The 20,000-nt window shown below is 44.1% G+C and overlaps 1 protein-coding gene across 8 annotated transcripts in view; it reads right to left on the reverse strand.

Annotated features, from left to right (window-relative positions):
• LOC135090606 (uncharacterized) overlaps window positions 1–20,000 on the reverse strand; it is a 239,621-nt gene that overhangs the window by 66,010 nt on the left and 153,611 nt on the right. For 7 of the 8 annotated variants that reach the window (XR_010262055.1, XR_010262056.1, XR_010262053.1 and 4 more), the window contains one exon: window positions 1,329–1,365. Coding sequence is in view for 3 of the 8 variants with exons in the window: in XM_063987514.1 (XP_063843584.1) it covers window positions 1,329–1,365 (37 nt within the window). In the remaining 5 variants the exon portion in view is untranslated. Of the gene's footprint in view, window positions 1–1,328; window positions 1,366–15,331; window positions 16,820–20,000 lie in introns of those variants that run through there. The other variant, XM_063987515.1, reaches the window with a different exon arrangement.

The following is a 20,000-nucleotide window of genomic DNA, read 5'->3' on the forward strand; positions in this document are numbered from 1 at the left end:
GATGATGATGATGATGATGACGATAATGAAGATGATGATAATAATAATAATAATAGTTATAACTAGTAATAATAATAATAATAATAATAATAATAATAATGATAATAATAATAATAATAATAATAATAATAATAATAATAATAATAATAATAATAATAATAACAATAATAATAATAACAATAATAATAATAATAATAATGACAATAATAAAACTACCACTACTACTACTACTAATACTAATACTACTACTAATAATAAAATAATAATAATAATAACAATATAATAACAATAACAATAATAATAACAATATAATAAGAACAATAATAATGATAATAATAATAATAATAATAATAATAATAATAATAATAATAATAATAATAATAATAATAATAATAATAATAATAATAATAATAATAATAATAATAATAATAATAATAATAATAATAATAATAAAAAACAAAACCATATAACAACACACTAGATACAAATGAAGAACATATATGCATATCAGAAGAAATAATTAAACTCAGCAAAAGCAAAGATACATAAAAAAAAAAAAAAAAAAAAAAACGGAAATTACAGAAAACGTAATGCATTTGAATAACAACTCCCACGTATTGCTCTTCAGGGACGCCATTAGCCTTTGTCACGCAGTGTTACCAGAGCCACTCAGCTATCATGCAAATTCCGCGTGATTTCTTGGCTGACATCCCGATGCAGTTTAACACAGGCACGAGGGCTGATCAGAAAGTAGCGAAGGAAGATTACACGGTGCACAGAGGCAAGAGAAAACTACTTTGGAGGAATGTAGGCCAGTGTTTTGATTCTTTCTTATGCCATCAAAGTATTATGCTCTCCAGTTTAACAGAGGTGAAGTGATCTGAAAGTGGTGGAGGATGGAACGCTGCATAGAGGAAAAAGGGGGAGTACTTTAAAGGAATGTAAGCCAGTGTTTTGATTCTCCTTTATGCAATCAAATTATATGCCATCACTGTCCATGCTATTTCATCATTCCTCGCAAGGCTGATGCTTCTCAACTTCCTCAGAGCTACATAAGTTTAACTTCATGCTGTGTACCAACAGATATGATGCTATTTTGTAATGAAAGTGTTAAGAATCCTCTATAGCTACTCATGTACTATAATAATATATTTGTTTACTTTATCCTGATTGAAAACTAGTAGCTGTATAAAATTTGGATATTGTCAGTGGTAATAAATGATTTAATGTGTTACTTATACCTGTAGGGTTTCAAGAGAAGCTTGGAAAATATATATTCATGACAATGACAGATGCTAAGGACTTAGAAGATGCAGTGTGTAGCTTACCTGACCTTTTGCAGTCTCCTTATTATGTTTTTATATTCTGAAAAGAAAAGAGATTTAATTTTGAGAAGGAAAAGATGATGGGGACACATGGAGAAAAGAAAACATATAAAGGGATTGTAGATACGAAGGAAGCAAGCAAGAAGACAAACAGACAGATAAAGACACAAGAAAAAAAAAGACGGATTAGAGTTGCGAAATGAGTGAAGAGGAAATTGACAAAGAGATATACAAACAAGGCAGAAAGAGAGGCGGAGGGATAGGGAAGCAGAAGGGTAGGAGGGCAAACAGACCAGCATGAGCAAGCACCCACCCACTCATCCCCCCCCTTCCCCCTTGGCGCACGCACACACACACACACACACACACACACACACACACACACACACTTAAGACGAAAAAGGAAACTTACTTGAGTTGTGGAGTGAAGAGGAAAATGAAAGAGAGACGGAGATAAAGAAGCAGATAGAGATGCACAGAGTTAGGCAAGCAGGCAGGCAGGAAAGCAGGCCACACACACACACACACACACACACACACACACACACACACACACACACACACACACACACACACACACACACACACACACACACACAGTAGACATCCCGATATCCCATTCTGGCACTCCTGGAGATCCCCCGTTCCAGCCCATTCTGCCTCAGACACAGATCCTATTATTTGCTGAGAAACCCAATTTGGTGAGGCTTTGTACCTCAGAGGAAAGAGCGACGGACTGACGAGCGCACGGTTGCCAGCCACGGGGGAAAGGCGCGTTTTCCGTCACTTTCGCCTCCATTTTGCATCATGGGGTTAAAAAGGCGGCACGCGAGACACCGACACGAGACTGGATGGCCGTGGGAGTCCCGTCCTCGCTCACGATCCGGAATGAAACGCCTCGAGGACGCAAGTTCTTCGTATTATCGGATAATTATAGCGCAGTGTTGCCATCCGGGAGTCTAGATTATACAAGTAGAGTGAGTTAGGGTTTTATTTACTTAGTCTTTTTTGTGTCGTGTCCTCTTCTTTCCTCCTTTCTCACGTGTTGAATTACAGGCACAAGCAGGGTATTATCGGACATGAGAGCCGTGACCAGCTGCGTGTGGGAGGAGCCTCGCTGGGTCAATATTACTTGGACCATTGGGTCATTTCTTATTTATGGCGGCGTCCCCTGCTCTCGATGGCTATTGTGGCGTACAGGGGGAAGAAGAACTAGTAGCAGGGGGGTCCTTTTTATTATTTTTGTTGAGCCTCTGCGATCACAATTAGCTGAAGGAGCCACTTGTGCTGCAGGAGGGGGAGGAGGGAGTCGCGGCGGTGCGTTTGTGTTATGATGAGTTTCTGAGGTGTCTTTGATTGGCTTCACGTGAGGCTGAGTCTAATGGGCCTCGCCGCCTTACAGACAGACCAGCCCACTGTCCCGCCTGACCCCGCCCCTCCCTCACCCCTCCGACGCCTCCCAGAGAAGTAATTACACTGATAATGGGGCTGAGAGAGAGAGAGAGAGAGAGAGAGAGAGAGAGAGAGAGAGAGAGAGAGAGAGAGAGAGAGAGAGAGAGAGAGAGAGAGAGAGAGAGAGAGAGACGGAAACCGAAGGCAAACGGATAGACAAAGGCAGGCAGACAGCAGACACAGACAAATAGAGCAAAATTTTGGCAGACAGACAGATACAGACAGACAAACAAGAATGAAAGACAGACAGACAAGACCACAACTATTCAATTCACAAAATAGTTAAAAAATCGAGATAAAAATCCTAAAAGATATACGTAACAACACTAAAAAATAAACATTAATATTTCTTTTTCTCATCATTAAGAGGGAGAAAGAAAAAAAACATCTTTCATTGGGAAGAAAACACAACTAACATCCACAAAGAACGGACTGAGGCAGAGACGGAGAAGGAGGGAAGGAGAGAGGGAGGGAAGAGTGGAGAGATGGAGGAAAGGAGGGAGCTTCTACAAACATTTACTGGACAAGTTCCTGATTGGTTCTTCACAAAGATTCCCAGAAAGCTTGACTCACTAAGTTCCTAAACGACCACGTGTTGTACTGTGCTGTGTTGAGCTGCTGTGTTGTGTTGCTGTGTGTTACTGCAGTGTGTTCGGTGAGAGCATGTCATAGTCTGCTTGTACTTGTAAGAGTGTTACTATGAGGATGTTCCTAAGAGTCTTGTGAGAGTTAATGTGACGATATTTGTAATGGTGTTTCTGTACGAGTGTTGTAAGTATTTCTGTGAGGGTATTGCTGCTTCGGTCTTGTGAATGTGCTGCGTGTGTTGTCTATAGTGTTTCGTAAGTGTAGTGTTGCAAGACAGGAAGATATCAGGTGTGTGGAGCTGGCATAGGTAGTGTTGTGTTGAGTTGCACTTTTATTGTCAGGGATGTCGAACCGGAATGTTGCAAGGTGTGTGTATGTTAAAAAAAGATGTCTGGCGAGTAAGGTTGTACGCAGACTCGGCAAAACAACGCTATCTCGGAGCACCTGAGTGACAACACCTGTACGAGCAGCGCAGGAAATAAGGACATCAAAGACAAGATGAGGAACAAGTTTAGAGTACTATTCACCGCAGTGGAGACAAAGGAACAAAGGTCAAAAACTCAGTAGCGTAACCATATATCCAAATTTCCCTTCCGATACCATCACAGGAAGGATGTTCAGCCCTGCTTGGAGTGACAGCCAGCGGGACCTCCACGTCAGATATAGACCAGAGGGAGAGAGGAAGCAACACACCACACCACGCCGCGCCACGCCGCCAGAGAGCACCCCGTGACACCCTTGCACCCTTCCTGCAGAGATAACTCGCGGAGGGGTCCCAATAAACTGCAGGGCGCGTGTTGATGTGTGACTGATGTGTCACTCCCGCGGATCAACACGCCCCGGATGAGATTCTTTGAAGATTTAATTAAAGGTGACGCCGCGGCCAAACAATGAGGCAATATTAAAGAGCTGAGCCAAGCAACAACAGAGCTTAATTTAGCGTCCCCTGCCGCACCCATGCTATGGTAATGGAGGGGCTTCATTAAGTGCTGATGAAGGAGAAGGACGCCTCATCCTGTGAGTGGACGAGCGAGCATTAGAGTGAAAGATTGTCTATGATTAGGTGTGGAGGAGGAGGAGGAGAAGGAGGAGGAGGAGGAGGAGGAGGAGGAGGAGGAGGAGGAGGAGGAGGAGGAGGAGGAAAATGAGAAGCGAAAAGAGAAAGTGCAAGAGGAGAAAGACGACGAGGAATATGAAGTTGAGAGAGAGCGAGTGAGTTGTATGTTTTAGTGTAGTCTTCATAATCTCTTTGTTTATTGTTCCGGGATATTCGCGGGCGACACACAAACACGCATTCCCCGGCATGACACGCACATTAAACTCGTAAAAAGTAAAGGAGACGGTCCGCGGACACGTTGAAAATAATTATGAAACCAGATAATCTCGAGAGCCGTCGTGAGTAAGTCGGTGCACGCCGTGAAAGATCTTCAAAACGTTGTGAATAAGGCCAAGACTCCCTTTGAAGGCAGCCAAGGAGTGGATGATATCTAGTGAGTGAAATACTGCAGCGCTGAGCAAGTGTGACGCGGAGACACCTCGCCGGCGCCCCGCGTGTCGCCTCGGGTGCTGCCCACGCTGAACAAAGCTGCCATTAGGGAAAACTGGGCTTTTATCACACAAGGTAATTATGGTAATGGCGGGTTATTTGGTCGGCGGGAGCTCAGCATATGGTAGGCTGTACTGAGGCCGTCCACGCTGCCGACCAGGGCGTAGCGGGACCTCGTGCGGCGCAGAGCTAATGAACCTCCCGCCTGTGCTCATTGTCTTGTTGGGGCCGACCCATGCACGACCGCCCGCCGCACCGATAACACTTTGTCTGGTGCCTGCGTGTGCGTGTAACCATGTGTGCGTGCGACAAGGGACTACACACACCTACACATACTTTCATTATCCAGCATTCCTTCAAACGTACACGCATTACACAAGTTTATTCCTGTCAAGCTTTCTTAGGTGAGAATAGTGTAAGTCAACCTAATTTGAATTTTATCATTTTCCGCACATTTGAAATTCCAGTCAATATATATATATATATATATATATATATATATATATATATATATATATATATATATATATATATATATATATATATATATATATATATATATATATATATTATTATTATTATTATTATTATTTTTATATTTTTTATTTTTTTCTGGAAAAATAATTCCTTCATAAAATTATCTGGCACGCTTATTATAGTTAAGTTTTCTTTGGTAAAATTAAACTCCGTCAACCTGACATGTATATTTTGGTGTGATTTTGGCTCTACTGTTTTTCTTGACATTTAAGATTCCAGTCCAATCTTAGAGACCTGAATAATTCCTTTACAAAATTCTAACATTTCACCAGGGTGGCGTAACTTTGAATAGACTGCCTCTCCTCCGCCCTGTCGGTTCTGTGACCTTGGAGAAAGAATCTAACTTGGGGGAGCGTCCCTCCATCCCTTGAGCCGCCGCCGCCGGGTAGGACAAGCCTCTCGTTCCCAACTCATCCAGGAGGCATGAGAATGGAACCAAAAACTGACACTTTTATCACCGCCGGCACAAGGTAGTGGAGGCGGCAGCGTGGTGAGGGACGGCAGGAACACTCTCCACCTATGACCACGCGAGAATACAAAGCTGAACTCGCCACTGTTTCATTCTAGTGTTGGTGTATTAGTTTGTCGCCTTGGTGGATGGGTAGTAGCTGTCATCACCACCAGAGCACCTCGTCACCTATATACCGCCACCTGGAATCTGAGTGTGAGATTCAGACTCGCAATTTCCGTCGGTGCGTCAACTGAGAGCGACACACACACACACACACACACACACACACACACACACACACACACACACACACACACACACACACAGCTGGACACCAAATACTGAGGACTCACTAACCCGTCCTTTCCTTCCTAACATGTTTCAGGCCACGTCGCCCTCTCGCTGCCTCTTCCTCGCCATCATCGTCGCCAGCCCAGAGCACATAAGCCACACAACTCCCTCCGCGCCGCCCACACCACCTCCCTCCCTCCCTCGCCCTGAGACACTGCAAAGGGGGTGATGGCCTTTGAATTTACAAGCCGCGGCCGCACTCCTATTGAGGCCCAGATATAAATTCCTACCAGACAACGATTTCAACTGCATAAGGCTGAACAATCAAATGCAAATCGATAGCCATTGGGCCTGTCGGGGAGCGCCTATTACTGGTTCACTCGGCAGGGGTCGGGAGGCGGCGGCGGGCTGGGATAACAGTCTGCAGGGCCCGCCGTCCAGCCTGCTAGTAGCCCCTCACTGGGTTATTGGAACTCATACATTGTAGCGAGGACCAGCCGCGCCCTGCTTGACGTGGTGTAAAGGGGGAGGCAGGCACGGCGCGCTGCCTCGTATGATTGTTGTTTACTGGTTGACTTGTGCAATGTTCCCCCGCGGCTGTTTACAATGTTCGGTCCTGTTGTGGGTGACGACGAGAGGTGACTAAGAAACGGCCGAGTCACCCTCTTTGATGACTTGAGACGTCGCGCTGGAGCCTGTGGAAATTTGTAAAAAAGAAATTCAATACCGGCGAGGCGAGACAGGGCGAGACACATCGAGGCAGGGCGCCCTCCGCACCATGTTGGCCGGCAAATTTTACACAGATACCCCAAGTCGCGTGGCGGGAGGCAGTGTCGCTGTGAACACTAACCCTCCAGCTGCTGCCGCGCCACTTCACTGACATGGCTCGCTACCAAAGTTGCTAATCCACGGCTACAAGTGATATACTGTGGTGTCTTTGTTTCCCGGTGGCGAGGGTGGCGAAGAGCAAAGGAGTCAGCACCATGACAGCAAACACTCGGGGCTGTGAAGGGCTTCGCGGGGCGTGCTGAGTGCTGACTGAGCCATCGCGAGACATTTGTATTTGAGCTTCGCGATCCCACAAACAGTTCACGCTACACTCCACAATAAAGGAAGCACTTCAAGATCGCAATGGAAGTGTTCGCGTCCCACAAGCAGGACTCAACACACCCCAGCAAACCCAAGCACGCCGCAAGCCCAGACAAGCACAACCCTTCGCGGCCTCGTCGGTAGCGCCAAGGCGACGAATCCCGTGTGAAAGTCTGAGGCATTAGCATTGTGCTTGGAAATAAAACCTCATTAATACTATTTGCTTGGGAATTTTTCAATCGCGCTATTCATGGGGTACAATGGCCGGCCCCATCAAGGCGAGGAGGAGGAGGAGGAGGAGGAGGAGGAGGAGAGGTTGAGGAGAAAGAGGAGGGGGGACTACAGTCATTCTCAGGTGTTCCCAGACCCTCAGAGTGGAGAGTGTGTGACTGAGGAGACGTAAGCATATTAGTTTTGGCGGAGAGTATATAGACCCTGCCATTTTCTGCCGCTCCTGTGTAAGCCGCAGCTCTTTCTTTTAAAATGATTAAATGGATTTCGTTGGTTCGGCGGGTCTTGTGGGATACGCTAGTGGCAGGCGGAGGCAACGCAACGCTCGGGAGATCTGACTGGAGGAAAGGCAGAGCAGGACTTGCACAGTTGCTTTTACTGGGAATGTTATTGCAAAGTGGTGTTGCTTAATGTTGGTGGCGCGTCTCGGCTTTGTGTGGCGAGCGAGTCTCAAATGATACTTCTAATTCATGAAGAAAGTAAGATACTTCCTCTCTCTCTCTCTCTCTCTCTCTCTCTCTCTCTCTCTCTCTCTCTCTTTCTCTCTCTCATTACTCCTCACTACACTCTGCCTCTCCCTCACGCGTCCTTAAGCCACCAGTTATTAATTCTTACCTGTCTTCACCCACCCTCATCTTCCCGTCACCTGAGAGTTTACCCTTCCCATCACAGCCCTCAATAAAGCAAGCGCTCAAGGCCCCTAACTCGCCCCCTCGCTCAACACACCTCGCATGTACTGAGGCAACACCTACGGAACACTGCCGAACACTCCCAAGAACGCCAGCACGCCAATTCCCCGCCAGCAGGTAGAGAAATGCGTCGCCGTAAACTTGCACTCACTCTTATGGCGTGTTCGGTTTCGGCTGCACAATGAAGGCAAGGGTTTGTGAACGTTCTCGCCACCATGTTGGACTATTTGCTTTTCGCTTCCCGACGATTTGTGGTCATGACTTCGGACATCGCCGTAGAGTGCTCAATAGTGCTCAATAGTGCTCAATATCCTCAGCCTTGCCCGCCACCTGTAGGGGACACACGCGGCAGGAGGGGCAGCTGGCGTCGTTCCGTCTTTCATCAAGGTGCTAGTGACGGTCGTTCCTCCGCGGGAAACGACAAGACTAAGGGAGTTTTTGCCTCCAGTCGCGTTCCTTTTTTATCTTGTATTGTAAGGATTATTTCGCCTCGTGCTGTTGTGTCCTTGCTCTCTCTCTCTCTCTCTCTCTCTCTCTCTCTCTCTCTCTCTCTCTCTCTCTCTCTCTCTCTCTGCTCTTGCACGTTCTTGTCTTTCATTCATTAAATCCTAAAATAAATAATGATAATGTTAATAATAATGATAACAACAACAACAACAACAACAACAACAACAACAATAATAATAATAATAATAATAATAATAATAATAATAATAATAATAACAACAACAACAATAACAATATAATAATAATAATAATAATAATAATAATAATAATAATAATAATAATAATAATAATAATAATAGTAATAAAAATAACAATAATAATAACAGCAACACCAGCCTACAAGCACATTCACAAGAGCACAAAAGTCAAACAATATTAATAACAACCTCCCATCCACCTGTCATTTTTTCCTATATCACCTAAGCTGCTTTTCTTACTACGCATCTAAAACAAAAAAAAGAGGATCGAAGGTGATTTTTAAAAGTACTTTAGAGGCTGAAACTTGCCTTCCCCATCCACTTAATGTTATTGAATATTAAAGAAAACTCCCCTGCAAGCATTTTCCATTACGAAATAGAAATTAGGTAACAGCCGCACGGAAAGACTAAGAGGGAATTGTGTTCTACTTTCTGCATATCGCAAATTGAAGAGTGTTTGTTGACTCCCTCTCTCTCTCTCTCTCTCTCTCTCTCTCTCTCTCTCTCTCTCTCTCTCTCTCTCTCTCTCTCTCTCTCTCTCCAAGAAATACACTTAAATTCAAATTAAAAATACAAAAAGAACATTACAAAAAAGATACTTGATGTAGAATAACACAGCTAGGGAATACTACGTTTGTGTTTTCTAATTATCATTATGACGAACATTGTAGATCAGGCGTAGCAATAACAATCACACGACGGACGTTAGATCTACACTGACAGGCGAAGTGGACAAATAAAATGGTGAAAAAAAAACCCAACAGTAATCCTTCTTCTTTTCTTCTTCTTTTTTTCCGTGTTCATGTTTTTTTTTCTCGTCTTTCTTTGCAGACAAATATATATTAAAGAAAACACGGGTGCCCTAACAGTAAATCTTCTTCTTCTATCTTCTTATTCTTTTCCTTATTCGTGTTTTTCTCCTCTTTCTTTGCGGACAAATATATAGTAAAAAGAACACTGGTGCCCTAACAGTAAGCCTCCTCCTTCCCCTCCTCCTCCTCCTCTTCCTCCTCCTCCTCCTTATTCATGTGTTTCTCGTTTTTCTTTGCAGACAAAATATATAGAAAAGAGAACACTGGTGCCCTAACAGTTAGCCTCCTCCTCCTTCTTCTTCGCCTTCTTCTTCTTCTTCCTCTCCTTGTTCTTGCTTTTCTTGTCCTCCATCCTGTACTTCGCTGCAACATTATAATACACACATGCTAACCTTTACAGCATTACAACACCGCGCGCTGCTCACCAAACCGAGAAGCGCTGGGAGAAGAACATGATGAGAATATAATTAACAGTACAATAATTAGAATCATGAGCGAATTAATTCAACGAAAACGGGAGATGAGTAAATGAAGAGGATACGCTCAAGTGATGCATTTCTCTCTCTCTCTCTCTCTCTCTCTCTCTCTCTCTCTCTCTCTCTCTCTCTCTCTCTCTCTCTCTCTCTCTCTCTCTCTCTCTCTCTCTCTCTCTCTCTCTCCACAAATGCGGAAGCGCCTCCACTTCCACACACCTCCCCCAGTAAAAGCCTCCAAAACTGCTAAACACATCCACTCACCACCTCCACCACCGTTGAGCGCATCCACACACCACCTCCACCACTGATGAACGCATCCACACACTACCTCCTCCTCCTACCGTTGAAGGCATCCACTCACCACCTTCATAACCGCTAAATGCATCCACTCACCACCTCCACCACCACTGAACTCATCCACTCACCACCTCCACCACCACTGAACTCATCCAATCACCACCTCCACCACCACTGAACTCATCCACTCACCGCCTCCACCACCACTGAACTCATCCACTCACCACCTCCACCACCGCTAAACACATCTACTCACCACCTCCACCACCGCTAAAATCATCCACTCACCGCCTCCACCACCGCTGAACTCATCCAATGAACACCTCCACAGCCACTGAACACCTCCACATAACGCCTCCGCACCACAACTAAACCAACTCCACCACAACTAAACACCACATAACATCTCCATCATGAATGAAGTCTTCCACAACCGCTGAATGCATCCACTCACCACTCTCACCACCAAGTAAGTCATCCACCACCACTGAATGCCTCCAACACCATTGAACGTCTCCGCACAACACCAATGAAGTTACCCACCACTACTGAACGCCTGCTGAACGTCTCCACCTCCACATAACCCCTTCACCGTAACAGGAGGCGCAGCATGACGAGAAAACGCAGGTAGACATCCACCAGAACCCTCGACGTGATAAGCCCCACTGCCGGCCCCGCTCGAGTGCAATTAGCGAGGAAATGAAGGCTGAAAGGAACCCAGACGAAGAGCGCGAATTAATGATGACTTGAGGATCCGGTGGCGCTGGTGGGGAGAAACTGCATTCATGTCAATCCCGACACTCATTTTCATGTTCCGGTAGAGGAGCGAGGAGGAGGAGGTGGAGGGAAAGTGAGGAGAGGGAATGGAGGGAAGGTGGGTGGATTGTGAGCATGATGATGAGAAAGTGAATAAGGAAAGATATGTAAAGTGAAGAGAGAATGAAGAAGGGAAGGTGGATGCAAGCATGATAATGATGATAAAGTGAAGAGAGAGAGAGAGAGAGAGAGAGAGAGAGAGAGAGAGAGAGAGAGAGAGAGAGAGAGAGAGAGAGAGAGAGAGAGAGAGAGAGAGAGAGAGAGAGAGAGAGAGAGAGAGAGAGAATGAAAAGAGAAAAGACAGATGTAAACAACATATCATGAGGGAGAAAGAGAAAGTGAAGAGAGGGAATAAGGAAGTAAAGCTAAACATGGACAGAACAGCATGAGGATGGAAGAGAGAGTGAATGAAGAGAGGGAATGAAGGAGGGAAGGTACATGCAAGCTGAGGAGTATGAGGAGGAGGAGTGAGGCAAGAGGAATGAGGCTAGATGTCAGACTTCAACAAGGAGTACGGCTGCCGGGCACGGGCCAGCTTGTGTTAAGGGGAGAATGGTGTGTTGGATGAGGCACGAGAAACACGGCTTATGGGGGAGACGCTGGGGAGGACGTGTAGGGGTGTAGGGGGAGGTGAAGCGAGGACAAGGAAGAATACTGAAGTGACTGACCATGAAAAAAAATATAGTTAAATGTAGACCATGAGATAAGAAGATAGAAATTACTAGAATGAAAAAAAAGTGATGAAGGAAGAAAAAGGTGATATGGGAAAACTAGAGGAAGATAAGAAACTAAGCATGAAGGAATGTGAATAAGCTAAGGAAGAACACAGAAGAACATGTAAAGTTAATGACCATGAAAGGGTAAAAATAGTAGAAGCAGACTAAGAAATAAGGAGCTGGAGGAGGAGGGAATGAGAAAAGGAGAAGGAAGGAGGAACACACTCTTAAGAACACGCACTACAATACAAACACGGACTTCCTGGGCCAGAGACGCAGAGTGGCGAAAGTTGCTATACCGTAGAGGAATAATTTAAAGTGCTCTTAATGCAGTGTGTATGACGGGACGCGTAAATAAGAGCGGAGGCCGAGGCGGAGACTAATGGGGCGCTGCTGTGGTGGCGGCGGGTGGGCAAGAAACACCGAGGCGCTCATTAGTGATGCAAATGTTCGGGCTTATGAAGAGCGCCGAGACTTGCCTGCTGCCGCTAATCGGACTTCTGGCCAACCTCAGGGAGACGCTACGCCTGTTCACTAAAGACACACGCCTCCCTCCCGCCACTCAGCCTTCCCGCACCACGAACCAGACACTCGCCCTTATGGAGGTGTCCGAAGGGCGCAACAAGTAACCTGTAGCTGTAAGACGAAGCAGATTTGGGGGAGCTTAGAGGAGTAGGTGCGGGGACGCTGTAATGACGTTAGCCTAAAGAGGAAAATTACTAATGTAAGCATAATGCAGGTGAGTGAGGAAGAGGGTGGAGACGCAGTGGAAGAACTCCCTAAAGACTGTGGAATGTGAATGGTACTAGTGGAGTAAGAGGAGTAAGAAGAGAACTGACAGCTGAGTGAGAGGTATTATGGAGGAGGTGCTGGTGAAAGAAGCAAACTGAGGGGAGAGTGTAAGGGCGGGAGAGTGCACGAGGGGAGAAGAGTGCTGGCGGAAGGGTGTATATGGAAAAGGGGAAGCAGAAGTGTCGGCTCAGTGACGGCTGAAGTTCACGTGTGGAGTGTTTGGGTGTTCCACATAATGACGCTAATGGAAGGTGGAAGGAGGGATAACACTGGAGGCGGAAGCCAAACAAATAATTGGTTTACAGTGAGTTGAGACGCCTCAGAGAGAGAGAGAGAGAGAGAGAGAGAGAGAGAGAGAGAGAGAGAGAGAGAGAGAGAGAGAGAGAGAGAGAGAGAGAGTGTGTGTGTGTGTGTGTGTGTGTGTGTGTGTGTGTGTGTGTGTGTGTGGTTGTGTGTGTGTGTGTGTGTGTGTGTGTGTGTGTGTGTGTGTGTGTGTGTGTGTGTGTGTGTGTGTCGCCATTCTCCCCAGCTTCCTATTGAGTACCAGCTGTGAATGAGTGGATGGGTGGGGAGGATGTGTGGATGTGGCCTCTTCCAGCACCAGTATTCTTCCTATTGGCGGTCATTTGGGTGTGTGAGTGACCCTCGTGAACACTGAATTGACACTTAAGGGAAGCCATAAACTCTGCCATCCCGACACTGTTCACGCCATGGAGACAAAACACAAGAAGGGACCCAAGCAACACTCAAAATAAAATTCAGACTTTCAAGAACAGGGCCAAACAAGATTAAAAACAAAACTCTAAACTTTTACACAACATCTGACCAACACACCATAGATAAATAACAAGTAATTCTCATAAACTTCGCTATTCCGGCAGTCTTGGCAGCATTAGGATAACACAAGTACACTCAAAGCACTCATAGGACTAAATACACTAAATAAACCACATTCACCAGCAGGCCAGCACAGTGACAGACAAACTAGACAAATAGAAATAGAGACAGAACCGGACAAGCGTTACATAAGAAGATAAGAGAATAAGGGAAGCTGCAAGAAGCCATCAGACCTACACGTAGCAGCCTCTTTATAAAATACATATCCATTCACTTCCACGATCATCACCATCCATATTGCTCAGATTCTGTTTAATGCAACTTGGCAAATACATTCCACAGCAGAGGCGATTTTATAGGTATGCTCAGTTCCATTGCCTCATTCCGCATCCTAACACATCCATACATGACATATCCACACGTCCCTATGCGGCGAAGGAAACAACCATTCCCTGTAATTGCACAAACCATTACAATATCATTCACATCCCCACTGCCAACAGAAACACTAATACCATAGCCATTTGGACTCGGAACTTAGAAGAAGCGCGGATTACATATGTTCAATGCTTCAAGGGCCCCTTCTTGGTACTAACCGTTACCATATGGACCATCATAGCACACCCTTTCCATCCTAAACACCATTACTAGATGAAATAATATAACCACTTGGACTCGAAACCTGTAAGAAGCGATGGATTAAGCTCAACGTTTCAAGTCCCTTCTTGACATTAACTGTTATCACACGGACCCTCATAACATGTCCTTCCCATCCCAAACACTACCAAGAGATGCGAGATGTATTAATATAACCATTTGGACTTGAGAAATGTAAGAAGCAATAGATTAAGTTCAATGTTTCAAGACTGCCTTCTAAATATTACCCTTTATCACACGAACCCTCATAATATACCCACCCATTCCATACAAACTACTCGCTGTATTGATATAACCATCTGGATTCGTAAGCCATAAGATGCAATGTACTAAGGGTATCGTGTAAACAAAGCCAGTTCCTGTACATATTCTAATAGCACATTCTCTCTATCCAAGCACAGATGTATAATATCATAACTACTTCGATGCACAAGCCATAAGAAGCAATGGATTAAACTCGATGCTACGGACCTCCCTTCACCATCTCAATCTTTAGTCACCCTACAAGCAACCATCAGGGTGACCTTCCCCTCAACTTGACCAGACTAAATTTAACACACGGCTCTCCATGTCTCTTTCTGCAACTCACCCCCAGCAGTTCAATCACAGAATATGACGCCTTAACCCAGCGCGGGGAATCATTGAACACCATCATTCCTTATTTCTCTATAAAGGACGAGCAGTTCAGGCTACCGGATCCCTGTTGGGTCTTTGAATAAACGAGGAAACCAACACAACAAGAGCGAGAACGCAAACACTTCCTTGACTTCATTACACATTAGATAGACACTGTTCTTGTCCCTTCCTGACTTACACTGAACAGTTCACGAGTTATTGAACTAAAAAATCGCACGTAACATGAAGACTTAAAATAAATGACACGTAAGTTATCATTTTTAGCTTAAGGACACAGCTTTTTTTTTTCTTGTAATGCCATGTTATTTTATTCCCTATGAGTGTAATGTTTAAAATAGAAAAGAAAGAGAATAAAAAAAAAAAGTCACAGGAAAAGAAACATTACAAAGGACATATTTATGGTATGTTTTTACATGCAAACCTCTGACGCTACACTGTCCTCCTGAAGAAGTAGTCAGGGAGGTTCAAAGGTCAAGGTTCAGGTCCTCAGCAAGGCGGGTTCAGGCTCCAACTTTCAATTCTCTTACTAGTATAGACGGAGCTGAACTTACCCCGGAGAACTGTATTATTTGGGATTAAATAGTTTTACCGAGACACCGCCCCGCAGGTGAGGCTTCAATTTGCATATGCATTTATGTAATCGCTAGTTAAAGTGGCTCTTCCAGTAGAAGGAAAGAGAAGACGAGGAGGAGAAGGAGGAAGAGGATGAGGAGGAGGAGGAGGAATGAATAGAAGACGAGTAGGAGAACAGGATGAAAACGAGAACAAAAACCAGAGCGATGAGGAAGAAGCGAATAAGGAAATGAATGAGGAAAAAAATTAAGGCGATACAGAGACGAAGGAGAAGAAAGAGAAGAAGAATAAGGGGGAAACACAACAAGATGAGAGAAGCGAGGAGAAGAGGAGAACCAAACTCTACTTCAACTTTCTACTTGGTTGTCGTTCACGTTAATTTTACTTCGCGCTCCACCGCCTCCTCTTCGCAAACACTCCTCGCTCCTCCTACCTCTTCTCCTCTTCCCTTCTCGTCACATAAAGAGGAAGGTGTCCCACGAGGAGAGAATTCGCGTCTATTTGACTTGATTAATTTCCAAGCAAACGTTAGAGTGACCTTGTAAGATTCTTTGAACTGGCATAAAGACGTTCAGTACTTAACCTAACCTAACCTGTAGCTCTACAAATAACATATGTATGTACGTATACTGAATATTACTTGCAAGCCAGCGTTGATATTTAGAATGCAGAGATACATTGCACATACATGATAATTATAAGGAAAAGGCATTGAAAGAGATGACTTGAATATCTGGAACTTGGTATACCTCAGATAACAGGGAATACATCAATAAAAGGATAAGACCATGAAAAGAAAATAGCTTTGTTACGTTTCTTCCCAAAATGAAGAAAATTTAGGTAAAAGATAACCAAAAAAATAAGAAACGAAAGTAAAACTAGCGCAAATAAATAAAAAAAAATATATAAACAAACACAAACAAATCAAGAAGAAAAGGAAATCTAAAAAAAAAAAAAATAATAAGGAAATTAAAACAAATCCAAACAACAAAAAAGGCAAAATAAATAAAAAATCAAGAAAGCAAATCAAACATGAAAATTAAGAAAACCAACAAAACACAAACAAATCAAGAAGAAACTAAAACAAACTTAAAAAAAAGAAAAAAAAATCAATCTCCCAGAAATCAAGGACGAACTAAACAGTCACCAGGGCCAATTTCCAAGTTACGTCGTATGCCACGTGTACAATGGCGCCCCGGATGAGGTAGAAGAAGCAGAAACACGAGCTGACCGTCGGGTGCGCCTGGCTGGGGCTTGTAGGCTGTGTTGCGAGGGCGCCAGGTGATTGCGGAAGGTGCGGGAGCCTGTTGGGGACCGAGTGAGAGAGGTTAACATGTGTCTGGCGGGGGAGAGAGAGAGACACCGAGTAGCTAAAACCGTCGCCACCACCACCTGACGGAGACCTGAAGGGGGAGGGACTCAAGCACACCAGCCTTAAAGGGATGCAAGGGGAGAATAAAGGGTGGAGCTAGATGAGGGATTCGGGACTCAAAAGTTATGTATTAGTGAGTCTATTTCACTCGTGTTACGGTTTAGTTTTAGAATTTTACGTTCGTTTTGTGAAGTTTACAGGGATACAAAGAGAGACTACAGGGTGGCGCTAAATATGAGGTATTCGTGACACAAAAGCTGATGTATTAGTTCATTTGTTTAATTTGAGTTATGGTTTTTATCTTAAGATTTTGAAGTTTATTTAGGTTTTGTGAAGCTTCAAGGTTTAAAGGGATACAAAGGGAGACTAAATGGTGAGGCTAAGTATGAGGTATTCAGAACTCAAAATTGAAGTATTACTGGGTTCATAGAGTTTATTTTGCGGGTTTTACTTTAGGATTCTGAAGTTTACGTAGGTTTTGTGAGGTTTCAAGGTTTAAAGGGATGTAAAGGGAGACTAAATGGTGGAACTAAACATAAGGTATTCGTAAATTTAAAAATACGTATTAGCGGGTTTATTTAATTTGTATTACTGTTTTTACTTTAAGATTTTTTATTTTGCGTAGGTTTTGTGAGATTTTAAGCTTATTTAGTTTTCAAGTCTGTATGTTTTATGTATTTCGTTGTTTGTTATCTTGTGTATATTCTTAAATGGTATATCGTTGTATCTATTTCAGTTTGTGTTACGCGTTGTGTCTTTTGTAGTTTTGTGTTACAGTGCTTTCATTATTAAGAAAGCAACCAAGCAGGAGCAAGTCAATTTATTATTTGGATGCATTACTAATGTTACCTGGAAAACGCGCACTCGTATTTCAAGACGGTGTATATTTTAAGCCGTCGTAGCAGCGAAGTATTGTTGCCATTATCAGACTGGCACTCACTCCTACTGATGAATGCAGCGGAGCAGGAAAAAGGTATACATATAACATACATTACAGCAGTGTGTGTGTGTGTGTGTGTGTGTGTGCCTGAATCAATAGGAAGCGTTCACGACGGACCGCCCCCCATCAGGCTTGCACTAAGAAAAAGTTTACTTGGCAGCGTAATCTAAAAATGGTCACGTAGTTCAACGTTGCCTGTTCGAGCACTTTGGGATATTAACATTGTGTCATGGACTGAGTGCCTTTCATTATGATTACACTCCACTCTGCCTGCCCTCGCCTCCACCTCCCTGGGCACTGGCTTCACTCTACCACTCCACCGCTCCACCCCAAAGTCCAGCCCCACCGCACTCCACTCATCTCCACTCCCCACGACCCATTTTTGCTCAGCGTACCTGTCACCAGTAATCATCACCATTTTGTTAATTTATAGCTGCACCTTCAGTCTCTCCCCTATGCCTTGTGTTCAGTCATGTCTTTCGTCCTCATTCACACCCATCGCCACACCTGTCCAACCACACACCTGAGGCAATATGCAGGTAACACACATGCCTTTGTCTTAAGCTTGCTTTGGACAGGTATCCTCATTCACACCCATCGCCACACCTGTCCAACCACACACCTGGGGCAATATGCAGGTAACACACATGCCTTTGTCTTAAGCTTACTTTGGACAGGTATAGTCTATGGCAATGAAAAATAATTAACTCATTAGTCGACATTAACCTGATACAATGCAGCAAATAAGCTTTGATATTCTTCACTGCGTCCAGGAATTGCAATATATTGGTCTACATTTTTCATGTTCACTTATAATTCACACACGGCTTATATTCTTCTCTCCATTCCTTCATGTTTCCTTATCGTCACTTTCCTTGAATGAAAGAAGAAGCCAGCGTCAAAATGTAGCTCCTCCCACCCCTGCGCGTCTCCTAAAGCAGTCTGGGAACAGCAGGTGGAGCTAAAGTATTCAGCAAATTACCTTCGTCTTTTTTTCCTTCCTTCATACTAATCTGCTTTCTGGAAATTGGCGTGAGTGATAACCCGTCTCGTGTTCCCAATTGCCCTCCAGCTCTGTGAGAAGCAACTTAGGTGGACGGGAAGACACAGCAGCGAGACGACCTCCTGTTTTCTCTCATTCCCTTGCACGTAAAAGCCCGATCGATACCTGTTTACTGTGCATTATCCTAATTAACCTGAGCCTTAATTCAGGTCTGAGCCTTTACGCTAATTAGTCTCATCAGAGCACTCTTTATTCTCCTAATCCTACCGGTAAATATCCAACCAAGTAAAAAGTTATTAGTTTACTCTTCCTTTTTTTTCAATTCTTCTTCTCAGGTGTATGTTGGTATGTGTATGTATGTGTGTTTGTGAGGCTGTAAGTGCTTGTCTACGTATGTGTGCATGCATGAATGAGTGTTGTTGCCTTTAACCCTTTCTCATTAAATTAAATTTACCATCCGTCATATCCCTCATGTCACCCCCCTCCGGCTTAATTCTCTCTCTCTCTCTCTCTCTCTCTCTCTCTCTCTCTCTCTCTCTCTCTCTCTCTCTCTCTCTCTCTCTCTCTCTCTCTCTCTCTCTCTCTCTCAATCCTCTTGCTTTCTTGCTTTCCTCTTCCCCTTCCTTTCCTGCTTCTCGTCATCCTCATTCCCCTTCCCTTTCACCGTTGGCCAGAAGGTTCATGTTTTCCAGCGGCTCCACGCGCTAATACGATATTGACATGGCTGTTCCAAGGGTGCATTAGCTAAATTGTTTATTCTGAGGTCGCCAGTCAGAACCTCCCCTGATTAGTTTTTCCCAGATGGTCGCCTCTGATCGATCCTTCAAGCCTCGAACTGCCCCGGGAAGGAAGGACGCAAGTTCCCCTTCACTGCCTTCTGCGGGTCATTGTCTTCCACTGATTGGTGATTGGTGGCTGCCTTCCAACTCTGCCTTGCTAAAGTACCTGATTTGAAGGTGGAATTTGTGTTTGTTAAGGTGCTTCGTGATCTTCCAGGAATTGTACAGGAGATTGGGGTGATTGTCTTCCTATTCTGTTTAGAAATATATGATTAGATGTTGAAATTCGTGTTTTTTTTTTTAAGGGTATTTCTTCATGACTTTCCTCATTGAAGTATCTGATTCAAGGGTAGAATTCATGTTTGTGAATGTGTTTCATGAACTACTAGAT

Source organism: Scylla paramamosain, chromosome 35, assembly GCF_035594125.1.
Source record: "Scylla paramamosain isolate STU-SP2022 chromosome 35, ASM3559412v1, whole genome shotgun sequence".
NCBI classification, from domain to species: Eukaryota; Metazoa; Arthropoda; class Malacostraca; order Decapoda; family Portunidae; genus Scylla; species Scylla paramamosain.